At 42.2% G+C, this 25,399-nt stretch overlaps 1 protein-coding gene and 2 non-coding genes across 3 annotated transcripts in view; 2 read left to right on the plus strand and 1 right to left on the minus strand.

Moving 5' to 3' along the window:
• Positions 1–12,504, minus strand: part of LOC121543775 (protein FAM171A1-like) — a 34,128-nt gene extending 21,624 nt beyond the window's left edge. The window contains exons 1-2 of the mRNA XM_045208306.1: positions 12,366–12,504; positions 12,176–12,261 (exon numbers count right to left, since the gene is read on the minus strand). Of these exons, the coding sequence (XP_045064241.1) occupies positions 12,176–12,261; positions 12,366–12,400 (121 nt within the window). The 5' untranslated portion in view covers positions 12,401–12,504. The remainder of the gene's footprint in view (positions 1–12,175; positions 12,262–12,365) is intronic.
• Positions 12,505–16,588: 4,084 nt separating this feature from the next.
• Positions 16,589–16,661, plus strand: trnat-ugu. The gene has a single exon. It is a non-coding gene; the product is annotated as a tRNA-Thr (tRNA).
• Positions 16,662–25,326: 8,665 nt separating this feature from the next.
• trnat-agu lies at positions 25,327–25,399 on the plus strand. Its single transcript has one exon. It is a non-coding gene; the product is annotated as a tRNA-Thr (tRNA).

Below are 25,399 nucleotides of genomic sequence, written 5' to 3' on the forward strand. Positions count from 1 at the left end.
GCTGCCTCTCTAACCTGGTGGTCCCTGCACGCACCACACACCTTGAGTTCCAGGTCTCAGGCAGCCTCTGGAACTGCCGTTCTGCCGCCAACAAGGCTGACTTCATCCCAGCCTATGCCACCCTCCAGTCCCTTGACTTCCTGGCACTGACGGAAACATGGATTACCACTGAAAACACTGCTACTCCTACTGCTCTCTCCTCGTCTGACCATGTGTTCTCGCATACCCCGAGAGCATCTGGTCAGAGGGGTGGTGGCACAGGAATCCTCATCTCTCCCAAGTGGTCATTCTCAATTTTTTCCCCTAACCCATCTGTCTATCTCCTCATTTGAATTCCACGCTGTCACAGTCACTAGCCCATTTAAGCTTAATATCCTTGTCATCTATCGCCCTCCAGGTTCCCTTGGAGAGTTCATCAATGAGCTTGACGCCTTGATAAGTTCCTTTCCTGAGGATGGCTCACCCTTCACAGTCTTGGGGGATTTCAACCTCCCCACGTCTACATTTGACTCATTTCTCTCTGCCTCCTTCTTTCCACTCCTCTCTTGACCTCACCCTCTCACCATCCCCCCCCACTCACAAGGCAGGCAATACGCTTGACTTCATCTTTACTAGATGTTGCTCTTCTACTAATCTCACTGCAACTCCCCTCCATGTCTCCGACCACTACTTTGTATCCTTTTCTCTCTCGCTCTCCTCCAACACTACTCACTCTGCCCCCTACACAGATGGTAACGCGCCGCCGCAACCTTCGCTCTCTCTCCCACTACTCTCTCCTCTTCCATCCTATCATCTCTTCCCTCTGCTCAATCCTTCTCCCTCCAATCTCCTGATTCTGCCTCCTCAACCCTCCTCTCCTCCCTTTCTGCATCCTTTGACTCCCTGTGTCCCCTATCCTCCCGGCCGGCTCGGTCCTCCCCTCCAGCTCTGTGGCTTGATGACTCATTGCGAGCTCACAGAACAGAGCTCCGGGCAGCTGAGCGGAAATGGAAGAAAACTAAACTCCCTGCCGACCTGGCATCTTTTCACTCCCTCCTCTCTACATTTTCTTCATCTGTTTCTGCTGCTAAGGCCACTTTCTACCACTCTAAATTCCAAGCATCTGCCTCTAACCCTAGGAAGCTCTTTGCCACATTCTCCTCACTGCTGAATCCTCCCCCCTCCTCCCTCTCTGTGGATGACTTTGTCAACCACTTAAAAGAAGGTTGACGACATCCGATCCTCGTTTGTTAAGTCTAATGACACTGCTGGTCCTGCTCACACTGCCCTACCCTATGCTTTGACTTCTTTCTCCCCTCTCTCTCCAGATAAAATCTTGCGACTAGTGACTGCAGGCCGCCCAACAACCTGCCCGCTTGACCCCATCCCCTCCTCTCTTCTCCAGACCATCTCCGGTGACCTTCTCCCCTACCTCACCTCGCTGATCAACTCATCCTTGACCGCTGGCCATGTCCCTTCCGTCTTCAAGAGAGCGAGAGTTGCACCCCTTCTCAAAAAACCAACACTCGATCCCACTGATGTCAACAACTACAGACCAGTATCCCTTCTTTCTTTTCTTTCCAAAACTATTGAGCGTGCCGTCTTTAGCCAACTCTCTTGCTATCTCTCTCAGAATGACCTTCTTGATCCAAACCAGTCAGGTTTCAGGACTGGTCATTCAACTGAGACTGCTCTTCTCTGTGTCACGGAGGCTCTCCGCACTGCTAAAGCTAACTCTCTCTCCTCTGCTCTTGTCCTTCTAGACCTGTCTGCTGCCTTTGATACAGTGAACCATCAGATCCTCCTCTCCACCCTCTCCGAGCTGGGCATCTCCGGCGCGGCTCACTCCTGGATTGCGTCCTACCTGACCGGTCGCTCCTACCAAGTGGCGTGGCGAGAAGCTGTCTCCGCACCACGTGCTCTCACCACTGGTGTCCCCCAGGGCTCAGTTCTAGGCCCTCTCCTTTTCTCCCTATACACCAAGTCACTTGGCTCTGTCATATCCTCACATGGCCTCTCCCTATCATTGCTACGCTGACGATACACAACTAATCTTCTCCTTTCCCCCTTCTGATAACCAGGTGGCGAATCGCATCTCTGCATGTCTGGCCGACATATCAGTATGGATGACGGATCACCACCTCAAGCTGAACCCTGGCAAGACGGAGCTGCTCTTCCTCCCGGGGAAGGACTGCCCGTTCCATGATCTCGCCATCACGGTTGACAACTCCGTTGTGTCCTCCTCCCAGAGTGCGAAGAGCCTTGGCGTGACCCTGGACAACACCCTGTCGTTCTCCGCCAACATCAAGGCGGTGACCCGATCCTGCAGGTTCATGCTCTACAACATTCGGAGAGTACGACCCTGCCTTACACAGGAAGCGGCACAGGTCCTAATCCAGGCACTTGTCATCTCCCGTCTGGATTACTGCAACTCGCTGTTGGCTGGGCTCCCTGCCTGTGCCATTAAACCCCTACAACTCATCCAGAATGCCGCAGCCCGTCTGGTGTTCAACCTTCCCAAGTTCTCTCACGTCACCCCCTCCTCCGCACACTCCACTGGCTTCCAGTTGAAGCTCGCATCCGTTACAAGACCATGGTGCTTGCCTATGGAGCAGTGAGGGGAACGGCACCTCCGTACCTTCAGGCTCTGATCAGTCCCTACACCCAGGCGAGGGCATTGCGTTCATCCACCTCTGGCCTGCTGGCTCCCTTCCTCTGCGGAAGCATAGTTCCCGCTCAGCCCAGTCAAAGCTGTTCGCTGCTCTGGCACCCCAATGGTGGAACAAGCTCCCTCACGACGCCAGGACAGCGGAGTCACTCACCACCTTCCGGAGACATTTGAAACCCCACCTCTTTAAGGAACACCTGGGATAGGATAAAGTAATCCTTCTACCCCCAAACCCAAAAAAAAAAGTATAATTGTAAAGTTGTTATCCCACTGGCTATAGGGTGAATGCACCAATTTGTAGTCGCTCTGGATAAGAGCGTCTGCTAAATGACGTAAATGTGCCCTTGAGCAAGGCACTTAACCCTAATTGCTCCTGTAAGTCGCTCTGGATAAGAGCGTCTGCTAAATGACTAAAATGTAAATGTAAAAATATACTGATAAACAGAAAATAAGAGCCGAATGGGAGACAAGTTTCACAAGAGAACTCCAAGTATTTAGAACACTTTAGTTTCAGTGAGCGTGAGTTGTGCGAGGCTAACATTTGCAAGGTAACACTTACCTTTACCCAGGCCAGAACCCTAACCTTTACCATTGTGGAGAACGGCACTTTGCAGGAGTCATACGGTGTGAGTGAGTGAGACAGAGAGAGTGAGACAGAGCGAGAACAACCAGGAAAAAGAGAGCTTGTGTTTCAAGCCTAGACCTTTAAAAAAGTCAGATTATGCCACACACACACACACACACACACACACACACACACACACACAAGCCCTTTTCAGCTTGTTTCATAAAGGAGCTTGGCTAACCTCTTAACGGTGACTTGGTACCAACACTGTAAACAAATGTCTGGTCTGGCAGGTTATGTAAACAACAGTAATGTGTGCTAATATCTAACAAGGATACTTTAGCCATTCTTCATCACTGAAATAAGTAGGAGCTCCGTCTAGTACAGTCACCTACAGCAAGGGGAACAATTAATTTCAGCAACACAAAACACACATCTTCCTCATCTCTCTGCTATTACACCATCTACTTACTCCTCTGTCGTATACGTGCCCACAAACGCACACCCTCTCACACACACACACACCCCCTCTCACAAACACACCCCCTCTCTCACAAACCCTCTCACAAACACACCCCCTCTCACACACACCCCCTCTCTCACAAACACAACCCCTCTCTCACAAACCCTCTCACAAACACACCCCCTCTCTCATCTACATGTTTCCATATGGCAGACGCTTGTCTCTGTGATAATGGGAGTGGTGTTTGATTATTGTCCCTTAATTAAGGCTGAAAGGGTGTGCCCCTCCCCCCTCCCGAACATACACATACCCGTCCTTTACCCTTACATACACACACCCACACTTACCCCGTCCCCCAACCCCAGGACATGCTCACCCATCTCCCCAGGCTAGATTATTATTAATGTAACAGATACACTGACACACAGAGGATCAGACAAATACAGACTATAGGGGGTGGAGTCCTATAGGAGCCATGTTCTACTCTGTAGCTCAGTTGGTAGAGCATGCCGCTTGCAACGCCAGGGTTGTGGGTTTGATTCCCACGGGGGACCAGTATGAAAAAAAAAAAATGCACTCACTAACTGTAAGTTGCTCTGGATAAGAGCGTCTGCTAAATGACTGAAATGTAAAAAATGAAATGAGCCAGACTCCTACAGATTCTCTATCTACAGTGAAAAGTATTTGATCCCCTGCTGATTTTGTACGTTTGCCCACTGACAAAGACATGATCAGTCTATAATTTTAATGGTAGGTTTATTTGAACAGTGAGACAGAATAACAACAAAAAAATCCAGAAAAACGCATGTCAAAAATGGTATAAATTGATTTGCATTTTAATGAGGGAAATAAGTATTTGACCCCTCTGCAAAACATGACTTAGTACTTGGTGGCAAAACCCTTGTTGGCAATCACAGAGGTCAGACGTTTCTTGTAGTTGGCCACCAGGTTTGCACACATCTCAGGAGGGATTTTGTCCCACTCCTCTTTGCAGATCTTCTCCAAGACATTAAGGTTTCGAGGCTGACGTTTGGCAACTCGAACCTTCAGCTCCCTCCACAGATTTTCTATGGGATTAAGGTCTGGAGACTGGCTAGGCCACTCCAGACACCTTAATGTGCTTCTTCTTGAGCCACTCCTTTGTTGCCTTGGCCGTGTGTTTTGGGTCATTGTCATGCTGGAATACCCATCCACGACCAATTTTCAATGCCCTGGCTGAGGGAAGGAGGTTCTCACCCAAGATTTGACAGTACATGGCCCCGTCCATCGTCCCTTTGATGCGGTGAAGTTGTCCTGTCCCCTTAGCAGAAAAACACCCCCAAAGCATAATGTTTCCACCTCCATGTTTGATGGTAGGGATGGTGTTCTTGGGGTCATAGGCAGCATTCCTCCTCCTCCAAACACGGTGAGTTGAGTTGATGCCAAAGAGCTCGATTTTGGTCTCATCTGACCACAACACTTTCACCCAGTTCTCCTCTGAATCATTCAGATGTTCATTGGCAAACTTCAGACTGCCCTGTATATGTGCTTTCTTGAGCAGGGGGACCTTGCGGGCGCTGCAGGATTTCAGTCCTTCACGGCGTAGTGTGTTACCAATTGTTTTCTTGGTGACTATGGTCCCAGCTGCCTTGAGATCATTTACAAGATCCTCCTGTGTAGTTATGGGCTGATTCCTCACCTTTCTCATGATCATTGCAACTCCACGAGGTGAGATCTTGCATGGAGCCCCAGGCCGAGGGAGAGTGACAGTTATTTTGTGTTTCTTCCATTTGCGAATAATCGCACCAACTGTTGTCACCTTCTCACCAAGCTGCTTGGCGATGGTCTTGTAGCCCATTCCAGCCTTGTGTAGGTCTACAATCTTGTCCCTGACATCCTTGGAGAGCTCTTTGGTCTTGGCCATGATGGAGAGTTTGGAATCTGATTGATTGATTGCTTCTGTGGACAGGTGTATTTTATACAGGTAACAAACTGAGATTAGGAGCACTCCCTTTAAGAGTGTGCTCCTAATCTCAGCTCGTTACCTGTATAAAAGACACCTGGGAGCCAGAAATCTTTCTGATTGAGAGGGGGTCAAATACTTATTTCCCTCATTAAAATGCAAATCAATTTATAACATTTTTGACATGCGTTTTTCTGGATTTTTTTGTTGTTATTCTGTCTCTCACTGTTCAAATAAACCTACCATTAAAATTATAGACCGATCATTTTTTTGTCAGTGGGCAAACGTACAAAATCAGCAGGGGATCAAATACTTTTTTCCCTCACTGTATATATCACTTTTCTCAAACTAGTTGCAATAACCATTTTAATTTTCACTGTAGTGGGTCTTTTAAGGGTAGTGAAAATATGCACTGTTACCATGGCGTTCCCCCCAACACAGAGGTCAGTGAGAGGGAGGCATTCTAATGGCACATCACTTCCTGTCCCAGTGTTCCGTCCTTCCTTAGGGGTACCAGCTGTGCTCACTCTGAAGAGCTCCCCTGGGAGACTGTGGTGCGCGCACACACTTACACACACACCTCCCCATTCTGATCCAATAAATCTCTGGTGACATCATCCTTAAACAGGCTAAAGCCCTCTGACTGAGAGGTGCATCTCAAAACACACACAAATGTGTGTAAGAAGAGAAATGTGTTTTAGCAGCCCTGTTAAACCAGTCGTTCTCTCAGTAACTGGCTCCCGGTCTCTCTCTCTGTGTGTGTGTGTGTGTGTGCCATATGGAGGATAAAGGCATCAAAGGGAGTTTTTCCTGACCCGATGCTGAGATCTACCACCAAATAGCCCAAGCAACAGCAGCCAGAGCAACAGGGCGTGTGCGACACAGACAGTATGGGTGTGCGAGGAAGAGCCAGTGTGTTCATTATGTTTGTGTGAGTGTGTGGAGGTTATTGATTATCAGACCCTGCTGTGAGGTAGAGGGAGTTGGGCATCATCACTGAGCCATAATAATGGCAGGACAGTAGCCTCCTCTGTCTGTGGCTACTAGCTGCTCTGACGGAGGGCTGCTGTGCTAAAGGTCGACTGGTTGTACTTATGGTATCCATGGTTACTGGTTATTAATTGTCAGATCAGGTCCTAGATACCGTTAACCCCTGCTGTTGATTTTATAACAGGGTTTTTTCCCCGCTCAACGCAAACACACAACACAGGTACTAGGATAGGGATAACCCACCACAATATCTTTAACATAACCTATCAAATTCTATCTTTAAAATATCCTGATGAATATTCCAGTGTAGTAAATTAGTAGGCAGAGATTAAAGTATAGAGATAATAATTCCATCAACTCTGCACGAGAGGCTTTCTTTGGCACCATCACAACCTTTCACCTCCTCCTTGGCACACTAGGAAACTACAGTGTTCTGTGGTCGACGAAAGTAAATACTTTGAGTCATCTCATTAATACTTGGGGGATTCCCCATCTCTCTCCGTTTCTGCTCTTATTTGGCCTCTTTAACATACACTCTCTCCATTTCCTTCATCTATTTCCTGGTTTTGTGTGTATAAAGACGTGGGGACAGAGCATGATAGACTACATTGTTTTCGAAGAGGTATTGATTGAGAATGAGGGGTGCTGTAGCTCAGCTGGTGTTGCTGTTCTGTCTCTCTGGGGCATGGGGCCAAGATCCCTATCCAATCTGGGCTAGGGTGGATAAACTCACAGCCATAGTGGACCAATCTGGGCTAGGGTGGATAAACTCACAGCCATAGTGGACCAATCTGGGCTAGGGTGGATAAACTCACAGCCATAGTGGACCAATCTGTGCTAGGGTGGATAAACTCACAGCCATAGTGGACCAATCTGTGCTAGGGTGGATAAACTCACAGCCATAGTGGACCAATCTGTGCTAGGGTGGATAAACTCACAGCCATAGTGGACCAATCTGTGCTAGGGTGGATAAACTCACAGCCATAGTGGACCAATCTGTGCTAGGGTGGATAAACTCACAGCCATAGTGGACCAATCTGTGCTAGGGTGGATAAACTCACAGCCATAGTGGACCAATCTGTGCTAGGGTGGATAAACTCACAGCCATAGTGGACCAATCTGTGCTAGGGTGGATAAACTCACAGCCATAGTGGACCAATCTGGGCTAGGGTGGATAAACTCACAGCCATAGCGGACCAATCTGGGCTAGGGTGGATAAACTCACAGCCATAGTGGACCAATCTGGGCTAGGGTGGATAAACTCACAGCCATAGTGGACCAATCTGGGCTAGGGTGGATAAACTCACAGCCATAGTGGACCAATCTGGGCTAGGGTGGATAAACTCACAGCCATAGTGGACCAACTGCAGAAAACATACTCAGGTACTGTGTGTATTTATATGAAACCTTCACTTTCAGTGACACAAACTGACTTGAAGGTATATTTGAAGTGTTTCATTCCAAATCGCTATACCCCATCTACTCATGGCTTGGGGTTGTTAAATGACAGACATGTTTGTTTGAAACTTATCACTAGATGGTTTCATGTCAGAGAAACAAACCATCACATTTTGTTTCAAAACTAGATATATCCACCTCACTCTCAGTGAAAAAAGTTGCAATGCATGGTTTTACACAGTCTAATGTGACAAATAATTAAAATAATTAAGACCTAGTGCAGTCCAAAACTAAAAGTTTGAATAATATTGTGAAATTGTGAAAATGATGATTGTGTCCTTTTAGTGTAAGAACTGTTAGAAAATAACCGTCAGTCTGTTTTTTAAAAATTGGAAACAATCACAGTAAGAGAGATAAAAACTGCTGCATTGGACCTTTAATTAAAAAACGGTACAAATGATACATTTGTGACGTCAACACAAAATAATATATTAAAAACTGTATCAATACAATAACATGAGATCTGGGCTCTGGTCAAAAGTAGTGCACTATATAGGATGCCATTTGGGACAAGGCCTAACTCTAACCAAACACTATAGCATGAGGTTAATTTATGATGTGTTGAATTCATATGTTAAATATACAGGATACGAACATTCTATTCCAGCTAAACAATGGATATACAGACAGAATCTCAAAGAGCTTGTTAAGCAAAAGAAACAACAAAAAGTAAAGTAATTTAGGCTACAACAGTAGCTAGATGAAGTTGGAGTGCTTCTTCAAACCTCCAGCAGATGGGCAGCGTGCATGAGAGGATTTAGAAGCTCTGCTAGATGGTCAGCAGAAGTGGTGGCCGGAGGTGGTGGTCATGTCAGCACGGCAGGCAGCTCAGTGTCATCAGGGCGTCTCCAACTTCTCTGCTAGCATTAGCTAGTTTGTTGACAACGCTGATTTTCATCAAGTTACAGGCAGGAATCCAATTCATGATATCAAGACTTGATCTGCACTCATTTAGTTAATGAAAAATACACGTTTTATAAATAATAAAGAAATACATAAAAACGATTAAATATGTACAGAATTTACATGAGCTCTCTGCCTCGGCAACTAAAAAACTTTACCCATAAGCATTCATTTCTGATGAAAAAACACAAATGTGAAACATTTGTGGATATAGTGTTTTGGAAATAAACTCTTAATTTCAAAACAATATAGCTACTGTCACTGTGCTAGCTAGGCTATAACATCTATTTTGTGACAGAAAAATACAATTTAAAAAATGTAATTTGAAGGTACACAACAGACACTGTACTTTATTCAGTGTTTTGCCTAGTGCTTAACAAAAATCACAGATCATATTCAGTCCCTCTTAATCCAATAATAAATATGTTATATTTTTCTGTTATTAATTAGCATTATGTCATTGATTTCGTTCAGACAGAAACAAATATATGTACTACTAAATTATAGATCTGGAGGAAAACTGCAGCAATGCCTCAACGAATACAGGTGTTGTGCTAGTGCATGTGTGTGCGTGCATGTGTGCGTACATGTGTGTATAAAGCACTGTTTTAGTAGTCTGTGCACAAGCCCAGAGGATAAGCAGAGTGCTGCAATGCAGTGTGTCGTATGCATAGGCACACACACAGTCCCCTCCCACAGTCCCCCCTCCCCCTCATCTGTACAAACAATAGTACGCAAGTATAAACACCATGGGACCACGCAGCCGTCATACCGCTCAGGAAGGAGATGCGTTCTGTCTCCTAGAGATGAACGTACTTTGGTGTGAAAAGTGCAAATCAATCCCAGAACAACAGCAAAGGACCTTGTGAAGATGCTGGAGGAAACAGGTACAAAAGTATCTATATCCACAGTAAAACGAGTCCTATATCGACATAACCTGAAAGGCCGCTCAGCAAGGAAGAAGCCACTGCTCCAAAACCACCATAAAAAAGCCAGACTACGGTTTGCAACTGATCATACTTTTTGGAGAAATGTCTTCTGGTCTGATGAAACAAAAATATAACTGTTTGGCCATAATGACCACCGTTATGTTTGAAGGAAAAAGGGGGGCCTGGTGCACTTCACAAAATAGATGGCATCATGAGGAACGAAAATTATGTGGATATATTGAAGCAACATCTCAAGACATCAGTCAGGAAGTTAAAGCTTGGTCGCAAATGGGTCTTCCAAATGGACAATGACCCCAAGCATACTTCCAAAGTTGTGGCAAAATGGCTTAAGGACAACAAAGTCAAGGTATTGGAGTGGCCATCACAAAGCCCTGAGCTCAATCCTATAGAAAATGTGTGGGCAGAACTGAAAAAGTGTGCGCGAGCAAGGAGGCCTACAAACCTGACTCAGTTACACCAGCTCGGTCAGGAGGAATGGGCAAAAATTCATCCAACTTATTGTGGGAAGCTTGTGGAAGGCTACCCAAAACGTTTGACCCAAGTTAAACTATTTAAAGGCAATGCTACCAAATACTAATTGAGTGTATGTAAACTTCTGACCCACTGGGAATGTGATGAAAGAAATAAAAGCTGAAATAAATCATTCTCTCTACTATTATTCTGACATTTCACATTCTTAAAATAAAGTGGTGATCCTAACTGACCTAAAACAGGGAATACATTTTTACTAGGATTAAATGTCAGGAAATGTGAAAAACTGAGTTTAAATGTATTTGGCTAAGGTGTATGTAAACTCCCGACTTCAACTGTATATAGCTAGCTATGCGTCTGGAGAGGAGAGAAGAGGAGAAGCCATCAGTATCGACCAGAGCCCCAAGGAGGGCTGAAGGTTATACTGGGTCAGCGAGAGAGAGAGAGACAGTAAAATAAAATAACAATTTACAAAACTGAGTTGAGATGCTCAGAAGGCATCAATCATTTTCGCTACAGAACTTAATAGGCTACTACCTCATGTTGACATCACGTGATAGTTGGGGACACTTCATATTCAGTTACACAGACAGACAGACAGGGACACACAAAATAGTCCAATACATTACTGTTTGGTTAGAGTCTCTCACACAACTATGCGCACACACACAGTCACAGCAATATGATTAAGAAACTAAATTAGAATCAAAACTGAAGAAGCAACACACAGAGCTGCACAGTTCTCCAAGCAAAGTAGTGTGTGTGTGTGAGAATGAGTGAGTAAATGGGAGAAACAGATGCAGCTAGTCTTGGAAGCGCTCTACTCTTTATAAAAGGGAAGCTTTGGAGTGGCTGAATGAACTACCTCTGCAGCGATTCTGATTACGCTTTACAGTGTGTGTGACGTGTGTGCTGCCATTTCACTCATGTCTGTAACAATGGGGAAAAAAACAGAATTATCCAAATAGGTTGGGCCCAGCCTAAACCATTTCCAGCCCTGCCCCCAATTCAGCAGGAGGCTGTGAAAGAAGAGGCAGTGAAGCAAGAGCCACCTGTCATATACTGCCTTTCACTCTTTATAGAGAGAGGGTGGTGTGTGTGAGAGAGAGACATTCCTCCTCCCAGATGTCAATCTGCAGTATCTAGCTTATATTCATGTCTAGAGGAATCTACTGTATACGTGGTCAAATTCATACACAAAATGCTTTAAAGTTATCTCTCTCGTGGAATACTGCTGGTCTGAAAACAATCCATTACACAATGTTACAGGGCAAAAAAACAAGCTCACGTTTCCACCTTATCTGAATCAGGAACAAAGTAAAAACCAAAATGATACATTTCAATTGAGAGGCTGCAGAAGAACTTGTCATCAACTAACGTTAGCTACAGCAGCTAACGTTAGCTAGCCTATGTTGCCAACAACATGCAATATCAGCTAGGTAAGATGTGGTGTTTTTGTTTCTGTGGAGGGCACGTTGTGAGACACAAAATCACTTTAAACCATTCAAATGATATAATACCTTGGCTAGATTAAACACGAACGACCACAGAGAGCGATATTCATAAAGTTTCGTGGCTGAAAAAACCTGCCAAATTATATAGTTGGCCAATTGAAAAGCTAACGAACGTAGCTAGCTAACTATCTAACGTTAGCACATTACAAGCCATCAAAGCCAAGGTATCGCTAGCTATATACGTAACTAACAAGCAAGACGAATTTATTGGGCACAACATCGCACAAGTACTTTGAATAAAGTGAACCATTTGTATTAGCTACTTACGTTACCTTTTAAATCGTTGTCTTCCTGCAGGCTTTTGGTTACAGCTTTCCACACATTGCATCCCAAAAGACAGAGCACTATCGCTGCGGTCCTGCTCAAATCCCCGACCCAAATCATTGCAGATGTCACACAAAAAACGGTTCAGATAAATATAAAATATTGGCTGGCTACATCAATGTATTGTACAATACACACATGTCCATCGGGCAAGACTCCATATTTTGTAGCATCAGCGTTCCCTCTATTTTCCCCCTCAGTATGTCCAGTTCAGTTCTGCATCCCACCGCTCTTGCCGCTCCGTCGGTTCTTTTTTTTTCTTCAAAAAAGAAAGAAAGTCACTAAAGCCAGGGCGGCCCCACGTTAACTATTCCGCTACCAGATGCTCCACCAACAGGCGCCTAGCAGAATCATTTGTGGGGTTTGACCGCCATCTGCAGGCGACTCACTGAAGTGGTTGTCTGACCACCACAAGATAACACATTTTGAAGAGTTGACAGCTTTATGATGATATTATGATTCATTAAAAACAAATACAGACTAACTCACCCAAACAAAAACAAAAATCTGAAACAGTACTGATGAAAAACGCCATTTAACCAGAGATGTATTTCCTACTTGCTACTAAAAACTTAAGAACTGCAAATAGAGAAACTTTACGGTCCACTAGTGCTGAGCAATTAGTGCTTTTTGAGGTCGGTTCGGTTTCAGTTCGATTATTAAAACATCACGGTTTTCGATTTCGGTTTCAATTATTTTTTTAAACATTAAATGCACTATGCATTATATGGGTTGAATGCTGTAATAACACAGAATAAAACAATTAATACAAGTCACATGATGGTAGTGACTGCCCATTACTGCTTATCACTTATTAACCATCATTTATTGACATTATTTTACTAAAATATTTCAGTTGTGGAGTGTATTACATTTGTTTTATTTAATGACTATTATCTCATTCCAAGTCATCATCTCATCTCTATAGAGCTGCTGCTTGACACAATTTTAGTAGGCATACTTTTATTTACATTTTATTCATTTAGCAGACACTCTTATCCAGAGCGACTTACAGTTAGTGAGTGCATACATTTTTTTTTTTTTTTCATACTGGCCCCCCGTGGGAACCGAACCCACAACCCTGGCGTTGCAAGCGCCATGCTCTACCAACTGAGCTACACGGGGCAGTTTATGACTGCTGAATACCAACTATCAATCACTTAGGTAGAGACCCCTCTCGATTGCGCATTCTGCTGTCTTTTGTCTTGCTCTCTTGTCTGACCCACACTAACCGAACAGTAGCAGGCGTAAAAGAAACACAGACCGGACAAGTAGGTGCGCAATGTATTATGGTAATTGTAGTTAATTACCACGTTTTCTGTGCTAAGAATATTGGCCTGTTGGAAACTACAACTCCCTACTACATCACACAGTTCGGGCTTGATTTAACTTAGCTCTAGAGAAACTAAGGATTACTTTATACTATTCCAGGTATTCCTTAAAGAGGTAGGGTTTCAAGTGTCTTCGGAAGGTGGTCATTAGTAATAATTCACCAGTCTTTGCCCTCTCTTTTAACATTTACATCTCCACCCATAATGTTAATATTAATTAGGATAGGACACTCTTAACCAGACTTATTTGGTTTTTGATCTATAAAAAAATGGAAACGGCAGGCCATTGAAAAGTACTGAAACTGTGGGGTGATCTTGTCCTTTCATCTATGACCACTGCTATGATAGAAACTTGATAGGTGAAAGCAACATGGTGGAGACCAATAGTCATGAAGGAAAATTGAAAAATCTTGGAAACCAGGCCTAGTATTCATAGCTGATTTTGAGAAGGCCTTTGATAAAGTACGAATAGAATTTATGCATAAAAATGCCTTGACTATTTTAATTTTGGAGAATCTCTTATACAATGGGTTAAAGTGAGGCTATGTATAGCAACCCCAGTTGTAAAATACACTGAACAAAAATATAAACGCAACATGTAAAGTGTTGGTCCCATGTTTCATGAGCTGAAATAAAAGATCCCAGAAATGTTCCAATACGCACAAAAAGCGTATTTCTCAAAAATGTTGTGCACAAGTTTTTTTACATCCCTGTTAGTGAGCATTTCTCCTTTGCCAAGATAATCCATCCACCTTACAGGTGTGGCATATCAAGAAGCTGATTAAACAGCATGTTCATTACACAGGTGCACCTTGTGCTGGGGACAATAAAAGGCCACTCTAAAATTTGCTTTTTTTTTGTTTTTTCACACAACACAATGCCACAGATGCCTCAAGTTTTGTGGGAGTGTGCAATTGGCATGCTGACTGCAGGAATGTCCACCAGAGCTGTTGCCAGAGAATTGAATGTTAATTTCTTTACCATAAGCCACCTCCAACGTTGTTTTAGAGAATTTGGCAGTGAGTCCAACCGGCCTCACAACCGCAGACCATGTGTATGGCGTCGTGTTGGCGAGCAGATTGCTGATATCAACGTTGTGAACAGAGTGCCCCATGGTGACGGTGGGGTTATGGTATGGGCAGGCATAAACTTCGGACAACGAACACAATTGCATTTTATCAATGGATATTTGAATGCACAGAGATACCGAGACGGGATCCTGAGGCCCATTGTCGTGCCATTCATCCGCCGCCATCACCTCATGTTTCAGCATGATAATGCTCGGCCCCATGTCAGAAGGATCTGTACACAATTCCTGGAAGCTGAAAATATCCCAGTTCTTCCAGAGCCTGCATACTCACCTGACATGTCACCCATTGAGCATGTTTGGGATGCTCTGGATCGATGTGTATGACCACATGTTCCAGTTCCCGCCAATATACAACAACTTCGCACAGCCATTGAAGAGAAGTAGAACAATATTCCACAGGCCACAATCAATAGCCTGATCAACTCTATGCGAAGGAGATGTGTCGCTCTGCATGAGGCAAATGGTGGTAGCACCAGATAATGACTGGTTTTCTGATCCACACTCCTACCTTTTTTTAAAGGTATCTGTGACCAATAGACACATATCTGTATTCCCAGTCATGTGAAATCCATAGATTAGGGTCTCATTTATTTATTTCAATTTACTTTTTTCCTTATTTGAACTGTAACTCAGTAAAATCTTTGAAATTGTTGCATGTTGCGTTTATATTTTTGTTCAGTATACTAAATAATGGCTACTTCTGAGAAAGAATTAAACTGTCAAGAGGAGTGAAACAAGGTTGTCCAGTTTCGACATATCTATTTATTATGGCCATCAAAATGTTATCTATTAAAATTAGATCCAACAATAATATCAAGGGGCTAGAAATCCGGGGCTTAAAAACAAAGCATCAGTGTGCGCTGAGGACTCATGCTTTCTTTTAAATCCACCATTTGGATCTCTGCAAAGCCTCATGGAGGATCTAGATAATTTCTCTAACCTCTCTGGAATACAACTGAACTATGATAAGTGTACCATATTAAGTAGGCTATTGGATTGCTTTCACATTACCGTGTAGTTTACCAATAAAATGGTCTGAAGGTAAAGTGGACGTACTCGGTATTAAAATCCTGAAAGAAAGAAACAATCTCACTACAATACATTTTAATAGAAAGTTAGCAAAAATAGATAAGATCTTGCTACCATGGTCTATTTGTGGAAAAATTTAGTCACATCCCAGTTTGCAATTTCAGTTTAATCCACCAGAAAAGGCCTATTACAACAAATATTATGTCTAAACTCAAATCTACTAATTGATTTTTAAAAATCATGACTTTTGGTGAAAAAAAAATACAAATTGTATAATCTTTGTTAATGATGTCATAAATATGACTGGTGGAGTTATGTCACACATGCAGCTAACAAAAAAACGGTATGGTTTTCAGAGATAGATGGGAGGGGTTGAGGGTAGCTGAAGGGTGGGACTAAAAACAAAATAAAAATAGATGACTAATGTAAAATATACCGTGTCCGTAAAATATATATATAGTATGTATAAGCTGGAAGTAGAAGCCTAAGTATTGTTGTCCATTAGTTTACTCCAATTAGGGGAGGGGTGGTAGGGTTAAGGGAAAATAATAAAATGTTGTAAACATTTTATGGGGGATAGGAAATGATGCAGACAATTACATTAATAGATTGTGGGATCTATCTGCAATATTAAAGCTGATCTACCCCTAATTGGTAATGAAGGAGAGAAGACAAGGAAAGAAGGAGAGGTGGCAATTAAAGGAGACGACCAGACCAGACCTGCCTGAGGGTCACATAGATCGGGGAGAGTTTTTCATTAAATGTATAACAAAGGGTGACAAGGAATCTGCTTTTTCTGTAGGAGCCAGACCAGGTAACCTGCATGTTTGGTTACTTAGGTGTGTCTCTTTCTTTAACTCTCTGATGGGTGTGTTCTTTATAGCTTTCCAATTATTCTCATGAACATGTATGGCTCCATAGCTCAGTGGTTAGAGCACTGGTCTTGTAAACCAGGGGTCGCGAGTTCAATTCTCGCTGGGGCCTTAGTTTTGATCCTACCCTCTGTGACATGCGTCTGAAACGTTGCACAAGGTGGGAGTTACCATTACTCTGGCTCTATACAGAAGAAATATTTATAAGTGACAACAAAGTGACAATATTGCCCTGCAAAAATAATTAATAATTATCTGCTGTACTACTACTGTAAAAAAACATTCCCAAACAAACTGAGGATACGTTTGCCGATCCCGTCCTGGGACGCCCATCATGATTAAAGAAGGGCTGAAACTAGAGCAGAGGTCATGTCAGTCTGTTGATATTAAATAAAGCATTACAAATAATGTCAACAGCATTGTGATGAAGGATTGCCATAGGCTGAATTGAGAGACTGGGATACGTAGTTTAGTCCCAATGTAGAATATTTATTTTCTTAGAAATTCTAACTTAACAAAAATACTTGAGTCCTTTTAGCTCCTTGTAGAGCAAAGGCACAACAATAACAAAAGTACTATGTTCTCATTCCTGACAAACAATATACTACTGCTGACTAACAAAAGTACAATGTTCTCAACCCTGACAAACAATATACTACTGCTGACTAACAAAAGTACTATGTTCTCAAACCTGACAAACAATATACTACTGCTGACTAACAAAAGTACTATGTTCTCATTCCTGACAAACAATATACTACTGCTGACTAACAAAAGTACTATGTTCTCATTCCTGACAAACAATATACTACTGCTGACTAACAAAAGTACTATGTTCTCAAACCTGACAAACAATATACTACTGCTGACTAACAAAAGTAATATGTTCTCATTCCTGACAAACAATATACTACTGCTGACTAACAAAAGTGCTATGTTCTCATTCCTGACAAACAATATACTACTGCTGACTAACAAAAGTACTATGTTCTCAATCCTGACAAACAATATACTACTGCTGACTAACAAAAGTACTATGTTCTCAATCCTGACAAACAATATACTACTGCTGACTAACAAAAGTAATATGTTCTCAATCCTGACAAACAATATACTACTGCTGACTAACAAAAGTACTATGTTCTCAATCCTGACAAACAATATACTACTGCTGACTAACAAAAGTAATATGTTCTCAAACCTGACAAACAATATACTACTGCTGACTAACAAAAGTACTATGTTCTCAACCCTGACAAACAATATACTACTGCTGACTAACAAAAGTACTATGTTCTCAAGCCTGACAAACAATATACTACTGCTGACTAACAAAAGCAATATGTTCTCATCCTGACAAACAATATACTACTGCTGACTAACAAAAGCAATATGTTCTCAAACCTGACAAACAATATCCTACTGCTGACTAACAAAAGCAATATGTTCTCAACCCTGACAAAGAATATACTACTGCTGACTAACAAAAGCAATATGTTCTCAACCCTGACAAACAATATCCTACTGCTGACTAACAAAAGCACAAACAAGTTTAACCTGCTGGGTTTAAACCAGTAAAGCATGTTGAACGAATAACAACATTAACTTTAACTTTCCATTTGTCAACATAATCATCATCAAATCAAAATCAAATCAACATTTATTGGTCGTGTACACAGATTTGCAGGTGTTATGGCCGCTGCATCATCATTCTAGTAGAAAGTTTATCAGAACATTGGGGTGTGGTAGAACGTTTATCAGTACAGGGGGGTATGGTAGTAAGGCCAATAGCAGTCCACCATCTCCTTGGCCTCCTCGTATGTGGTGAACTCGCAGTCGGGGGAAATTGGTGGCTGTCCCGGCTCACAGAATCTCAGATGGTCTCTCAAATTGTACATATCGAAGGTCAACATCTGGGAGGAACAGATTTTTTCATTATCTTAAGCGATAGCTAGACTTTTGATTACTGATTGTAAAGTCTTGCTATTCACTGCTTTGGCAACATTGTTGTACCTTTAAAAGTTATGCCAACGAAGCAGTTGTCTTAAAACCTGTCCTGGAGAGATACAGGGTGTGCAGGGTTTTGTTCCTCTGTAAGCACAGACTCCATCATCATTGTCCTGGAGGAGAGGGTACTTCTCAAAGAGGTCGTTGTTGAAGTGACTGTGGACTAGCACTGAGTACATCACCTCCTGTTTGTACAGCACTGTCTCATACACACGCAGGATTTGCTCGTGTCCAACACATAGCTAAACAAAAAGACAAATACCTTTATTATCATTAAATTACATGATCTTGTTTCTTTCAATTATTTGACCACAAATTCTCACATGGTCTCGGTATGTACCCAGCACAGGAGGTTGGTGGTACCTTAATGGAATTGGTGAAATGGTATCAAATACGTCAAACACATGGTTTCAATGTGTTTGATGCCATTCCATTTGCTCCGTTCCAGCCATTGATATGAGCCATCCTCCCCTCAGCAGCCTCCATTGGTACTACCCAGCAGTCCTGTATGTTAATTCTACAGATATTGTAACTGTTCCACTAACAACACTTCAGTACCCTTTCCCGATATCTCTTGAGCAGCTCCTCCAGGGGGAAGGTGAAGCGGTAGGAGCCCAGACGGGAGGTGTCCAGGAAGGCAGGTGAGGTGGCGAACCTTTGCAGGAAGGATGTCTGCTCCCTGGCCTGCTCCTCCGTCTTGTTAGGGTACCTGGCCTGGAGCAGACGCTGTTCAGCCGAGGCCATCTCCTCCGCTCCCAAAGACAAGCTCCACCACAGCAGGTCCAAACCCTCTGGCCCCTCTCGGCCCCTAGCACGGAACCCCCCTTGGCTTTCGACGGCTATGCCAAATAGCCCGCCTTCATTCGTGTCGTGTCTGAGCTGGGAGACCCGGAACTCTGGCCTTGGGTATTCTGGGATGTTGTCTTTGAAGAGGTAATTGTTGTGAAAGCCCTGAGCTTTCAGTCTCAGTCCTAGGTCCAACAGTTTCAAGTGCTGGACCTGGACAGTAAACTCCTGGTGTCCTCTGTGGTTTTTGCACACAACCACGTCCATGTTCTGCTCTCACTTCAGCATTGTCTGAGGAGAATTTGGAAGAAGATAAAGTTCAAAATACCAAAAAGGCAAACATTAGTCTACCGAACCAGAACTAATGTGTCTTCTGAAAACACCAACATACAGTAACACAGAGTGATGTTTGGAAAGTATTGGAGAAAGAAGTGGTGTCAGTCTGTGTTTACTCAGTCAGCCCTTTAATATGTAGGCTACCATAAAAATGTACTGTACAACCTGATGGTTAAAGAGGTGAACCATTGCCCACAGGGTTGCTGGTTCAAATCCCAGGCCTGTCGAGAGTGGAAATGTCTGGTCCTTGTGCCTGCATCACGACTTCACTACCAGCTGCATGTTCATCTGACCCATGCGCATATTGTATGAATTTTACGAATCCTATGTAGTCCCCTGTAGCTCAGTTGGTAGAGCATGGCGTTTGCAACGGCAGGGTTGTGGGTTTGTTTCCCACGGGGAGCCAGTATGAAAAAATTTATGCACTCACTAACTGTAAGTCGCTCTGGATAAGAGCATCTGTTAAATGACTAAAATGTAATGTAAATGAATTGAAATTATAAAAACTTGATGTAAAACATTTTTTTACTGCAAGTGCACCCACACCAACAGTATTCAATGTAAAGTAACTGTCTAGTGAAAATGGAAAGTTACACCCAAATATGTTGACTCGTCTTATACTCGTATTTGTGGCCAAAGAATATATATATATATATATATATATATATATATATATATAAACACCTCAGACTTGTATCTCAAACAGACCATTTAAAAAATGCTTTCTATTTCCTCAGATAATGATGTCATACTCCTGAGGAGGATGAGCTGGTCAATCAAAGGTCTAGAGGATGAGCTGGCTAATCAGTGGTCTACTCGCATGAATATTTAGAATTACCGGTGTAGAGGAGTGGCCTAACATTATGATAATGTCTATGTAATTGGGTAATTAATTATGTAATATAAAATATGTGTTTATCTTTATTCCACCATAAACAGGGCACCATTTATCATTGATGTATATTCTTTAATAAATTAGAAGATAGAACTGGGTAAATCACGAACATTGAGTTAGAATTGTTTGTTACTGGACTAGGGATTTTATTGGGGCATTTCACTGTGTGTGGGGGGGAGTAGAGAGAAACTGCCCTAGGGTCAAAGTGCTTGCTCTTACTTAAATCCATGGCTGCCTTTTGTCTCTCTCTTCAAACATTGTGAAGAGAGCGGAACCAGGGTTGAATGGAGTTTGGGCTAGACCTTGGTCTCCTTGGTATCTTCTTGATTGATTACAGCATGGTGGGGTGTGTGTCAAGAATTTAGGGCCTTGTCATATTGAGACTAAACATGAGTGTGTGTGCAAGACAGGGGAGCAGTGATTGGTTGAAGTAATAGTTCAGCCGTCCTCAGGGACAAAGGAAGTGGGTGTGGAGTGATAAAGAGCCGGAAACTAAGGAGGGAGGGATTTGAACCTAGGGTGGAAGAAAGGAAACTATATAGGTAGGAGGGAGAGAGAGAGACGGGGCGAATCTGCAGGTTGGCCTGACTTTGTTGACATTATAATAAAGTAATTATTGATCCCACAAACACTCTGTAAGATCTTATTTGTAATAAAGTATAGTGGTTATTTTCCACAACATAATTTAAATTGATAGGTAACTTTCTTAGCAAGTAGGGATAAACCAAAGGCCTATGTGTCACAATTACAATCTGAAGGTAAGCAAGGGTGCTTTCCAGTTTCCAACTAAGCTGATGTCTAAGCAGCAGATGGATTTCGGTCGGCCGCTTTAATAGTTCAGTTCGAATGGAGAGTGGGGGCGGAGCTAGGTGCTGAGGCTCCTTGCCTGACTGGCTGAAACGTTCTGTGTTCACGCTTAACAGGGTAGGAAAGGTCTCTCTTACCCGGCCCTAGGGAGCAGTCCCTTTCCTTAGAGAATTTAATAGTGTCCCATTATTGATGGCCAAATCCTTTGTACAACTGGGAAAGGTGGGTAATTGTTCAGGGCTTAATGTTCCCAACATAATGATACAGAACATGACATATTCTCCTTGAAATACAGATAAGTTATTCACAACGGGGTGAATACACAATATCATTTAACATTTCTACAGCACACAATGATCATAGCATGCATCAGTACACTTGTTGCTTCCTGCGCCTAGGTCCTTATGTAGCCTAATAATTTATCCATAAAAGCAAGGTTTTGTTGTTAACAAGAATGTTCTCCTGATTCCATATGAAAGGTCTGGATTCTGTCCGTTTAGCGCAGGGCGAGCCATTTTGCAAGCCCCTGCAGTTACTGTGCGATCCTGTCCTGGATAGAATGTTTAAAGTGGATTTTCAGACGTTTAATGGCCTTCTGGAGTGTTATCGTGTAATCCGGAGTGTGTTGGGAAAGGGGGAAAAGAGTGAATGGGTTGCGTCACGTCTTTTCATCTCTACCGTTGGCATGCCAATGGGCAAGTAGATGTGTATTGGGTATGGTCTGCCAACTGCCAGGCATTTGGAATTGGCCTGGTCTTCAGTCAGTGCGACATCCCTACACCTTTATATGCCCACACCATTCTGTTGTTGGGGTACGCCCACACCATTCCAACACAGAAAACTTCCTTTTTAACATACTTAATTACATTTCTGTGGAAGGAAAACTATTTAACTCATATTGTAAGTAATTATAGGTCACATTAATAGGAATCTGGAAACACTGGACATTTATTTTAAAGGTAGACTCAGTGTTATGTAGTGGCGATTTTAGCATGTAAATATTGGTGGGGAAACATTTATTTTTATTTTTATGCATGCCAGCAAAGCCACTACACAACACAACACTAAACAATACATTAATTGCACTATAATGGTGACTAACGGTGCCCACAAACTGTTAGGGCCTACATAAAGCTGTCCCAACAGCAGATTCCCAACAACAGTCCCAACACCTTCCCACTGCTACACCTGGCTATCAGTGGAGCCTTTTCTGGCAGCGAAATAGTTCATTCAGCCTCATTTACTGCCTTTAAAAAAAACATAGCTGATATGGCTGACTTGCTTAAACAAATGTGGTTTCTACTGACAATTGAAATGTACAAACTATGGCATAAGGGGACGACGAGCAGATAAGAGGCAATCTGTAATTTCGAGCTAGGATGGACGTAGTCAATATGACAATTTGTTCAGCACTTTTGAAATGTACAGCGACAGAATTCAGAACATGGGCCGTTCTTACAGTATTCTCCCTGTACACCAAGTCAGAACCGTAGGATAAATAAAGGGGGCATATGAGCAGACAATGAAAGCTCTTACAATATTCAATGATTACATTTCTCTAAAACAGGCTATAGGCTACATGTGCACCACCAAGTCAGAACGGTAGGCGAAATTAAGAGGGGAAACAGGACCAAATTATTAGGGTGAGGCACATGGGCTACTAACAGCTTATTACACAACATACACTTAGTATTACATTATTAGCTACAGTATACATATCTCGCTGGCATATTACATAATTTATGCAGCAGCATACAATACATTTTTGGACTCACCTTGTTGTGCTGTCATCAAAGTCTGGCATTCTCTGGATTTATGGTGCTTTCAAGACAACTGTGAACTTTGAAAAAAACAAGGTCGAATCATGATGACGTTAGTGATCTTCAGGTCGGAGCCCTAAAAAGAGGCTTACAATTCTGAGTTGGATGACCGTTCATAACATGTTTTCCCAGTCGGAGCTCGTTTTTTCCCAAGTTCCCAGTTGTCTTGAACTCACTGAAATGCTTGCAGTTAGCCACTGATTCCTTCCAAACCACTCATTGTTGAATTTCCCATTTCCAATTTGTTGTGTAATGTTTATGTCCAATGGCCGATAAGCACCGATATGTTTTATCTATAATTATTCTTCATTATTTCTCTTCATATGACAAGTACAAAAAATAATTTGCCAGTAGATTGTGACTTGATTCATGATGATGACAGCTAGCTAAGATTTTGAAAGTACTGTAGTAACGTGATTTGATGTCATTTTATCTGTGGCCAATGACCTTGAGCCTTCTTGGATGGGCACTTCTAATGTAACTCTATGGCAGCACCCAAGGGGCTTGAATTTTCGAGCTCTACCTTTACATTTGGCTGTGATGTAGTGTCCCTATGAGTGACAGAACACTGAGCCAATCACGGCGCAACTAGAGAACATTACCAAACCCTATGCTCCGTATTTTCCGCTGGCTGCCCCACCACCACAGAAAGCACTGAGCTAGGCTGAAACACCTTAATTTTGGAGCTGCCTTACTCAAGAAAGCAAAAAAGAGACCAGGTTTGTATGCGGCTTTATTAACTCAATGATATATATATATTTTTTTCATTGTTTGTAAACTGATATGTGACATGTATTAATTCCTAAATAACATGAAAATCAAGCAACCCCCCCAAAACATCTCACTACAATACATTTGACTAGAAAGTTAGCAAAAATAGATAAGATCTTGCTACCATGGAAAGGTAAATACCTGTCTATTTGTGGAAAAAGCACCCTGATTAATTATTTAGTCAGAACCCAGTTTACCTATTTACCTATGGCCATGCCTACACCAAACAACTTGTTTTTTTAATTATATGAGCTAAAAATATTCCAATTTATTTGGAACCGCAAACCAGACAAAATTAAACGGGCCTATTTATATAATGAATATGAATTTGGAGGGCTTACATTATTAAATATGAATGCATTGAACCTCTCACTAAAGGCTTCAGTCAGACAAAAGTTGTATTTAAATCAAAACTGGTTTTCCAGCAGAGTAGTTAGAATGACTCCATGTACAAGAATATACTTTTCCCTTTTATTGATATTGCAACCTCTTACTTTCAGTTATTTGAAAATGAAATAATCTCCGTAATATCACTATTTTTAAACAAGCTATAGAAAGCTGGTTGGGATTTCAGAAAAGACAGAACAAATAGGTGCATTACAACAAATATTATGTCTAAACTCAAATATACTATTTTTATTTTTTTTAAAGCATTATTTTAGATTTTTTTTCTCACAAATTGTATCATCTTTGTTAATGATATCATAAATATGACTGGTGGAGTTATGTCACACATGCAGCTAACAAAACAAAATGAAAGAATATGGTTTTCAGAGATAAATGGAAGGGGTTGAGGGTAGCTGAAGGGTGGGACTAAAAACAAATAAAAAACGATGACTAATGTAAAATATACTGTGTCCATACAATGTATATAGTATGTATAAGCTGGAAGTAGAAGCCTAAGCATTGTTGTCATTTAGTTTACTACAATTAGGGGAGGGGTTGTAGGGTTAAGGGAAAATAATAAAATAAAATAAAAATGATGTAAACATTTTATGGGGATTGGAAATGATGCAGATATTTACATTGATATAATCTATCTGCAATATTAAAGCTGATCTACCCATTAAAAAAAACAATGGTCGTGAAGGAGAGGAGCCAAGGAAAGGAGGAGAGGAGACTATTAAAGGAGACTTCTGAAGAAGGTTTACCACCAGACCAGACCTGCCTGAGAGTCACATAGACCTGGGAGAGTTTTTCATTAAATGTATAACAAAGGGTGACAAGGATTCTGCTTTAACTGTAAGAGCCAGACCAGGTAACCTGCATGTTTGGTTACTTAGGTGTGTCTCTTTCTTTAACTCTCTGATGGGTGTGTTCTTTATAGCATTCCAATTCTACTCAAGGAATTATACGGCTCCATAGCTCAGTGGTTAGAGCACTGGTCTAGTAAACCAGGGGTCGTGAGTTCAATTCTCACTGGAGCCT

This window comes from Coregonus clupeaformis, chromosome 28 (assembly GCF_020615455.1).
Source record: "Coregonus clupeaformis isolate EN_2021a chromosome 28, ASM2061545v1, whole genome shotgun sequence".
NCBI lineage: Eukaryota > Metazoa > Chordata > Actinopteri > Salmoniformes > Salmonidae > Coregonus > Coregonus clupeaformis.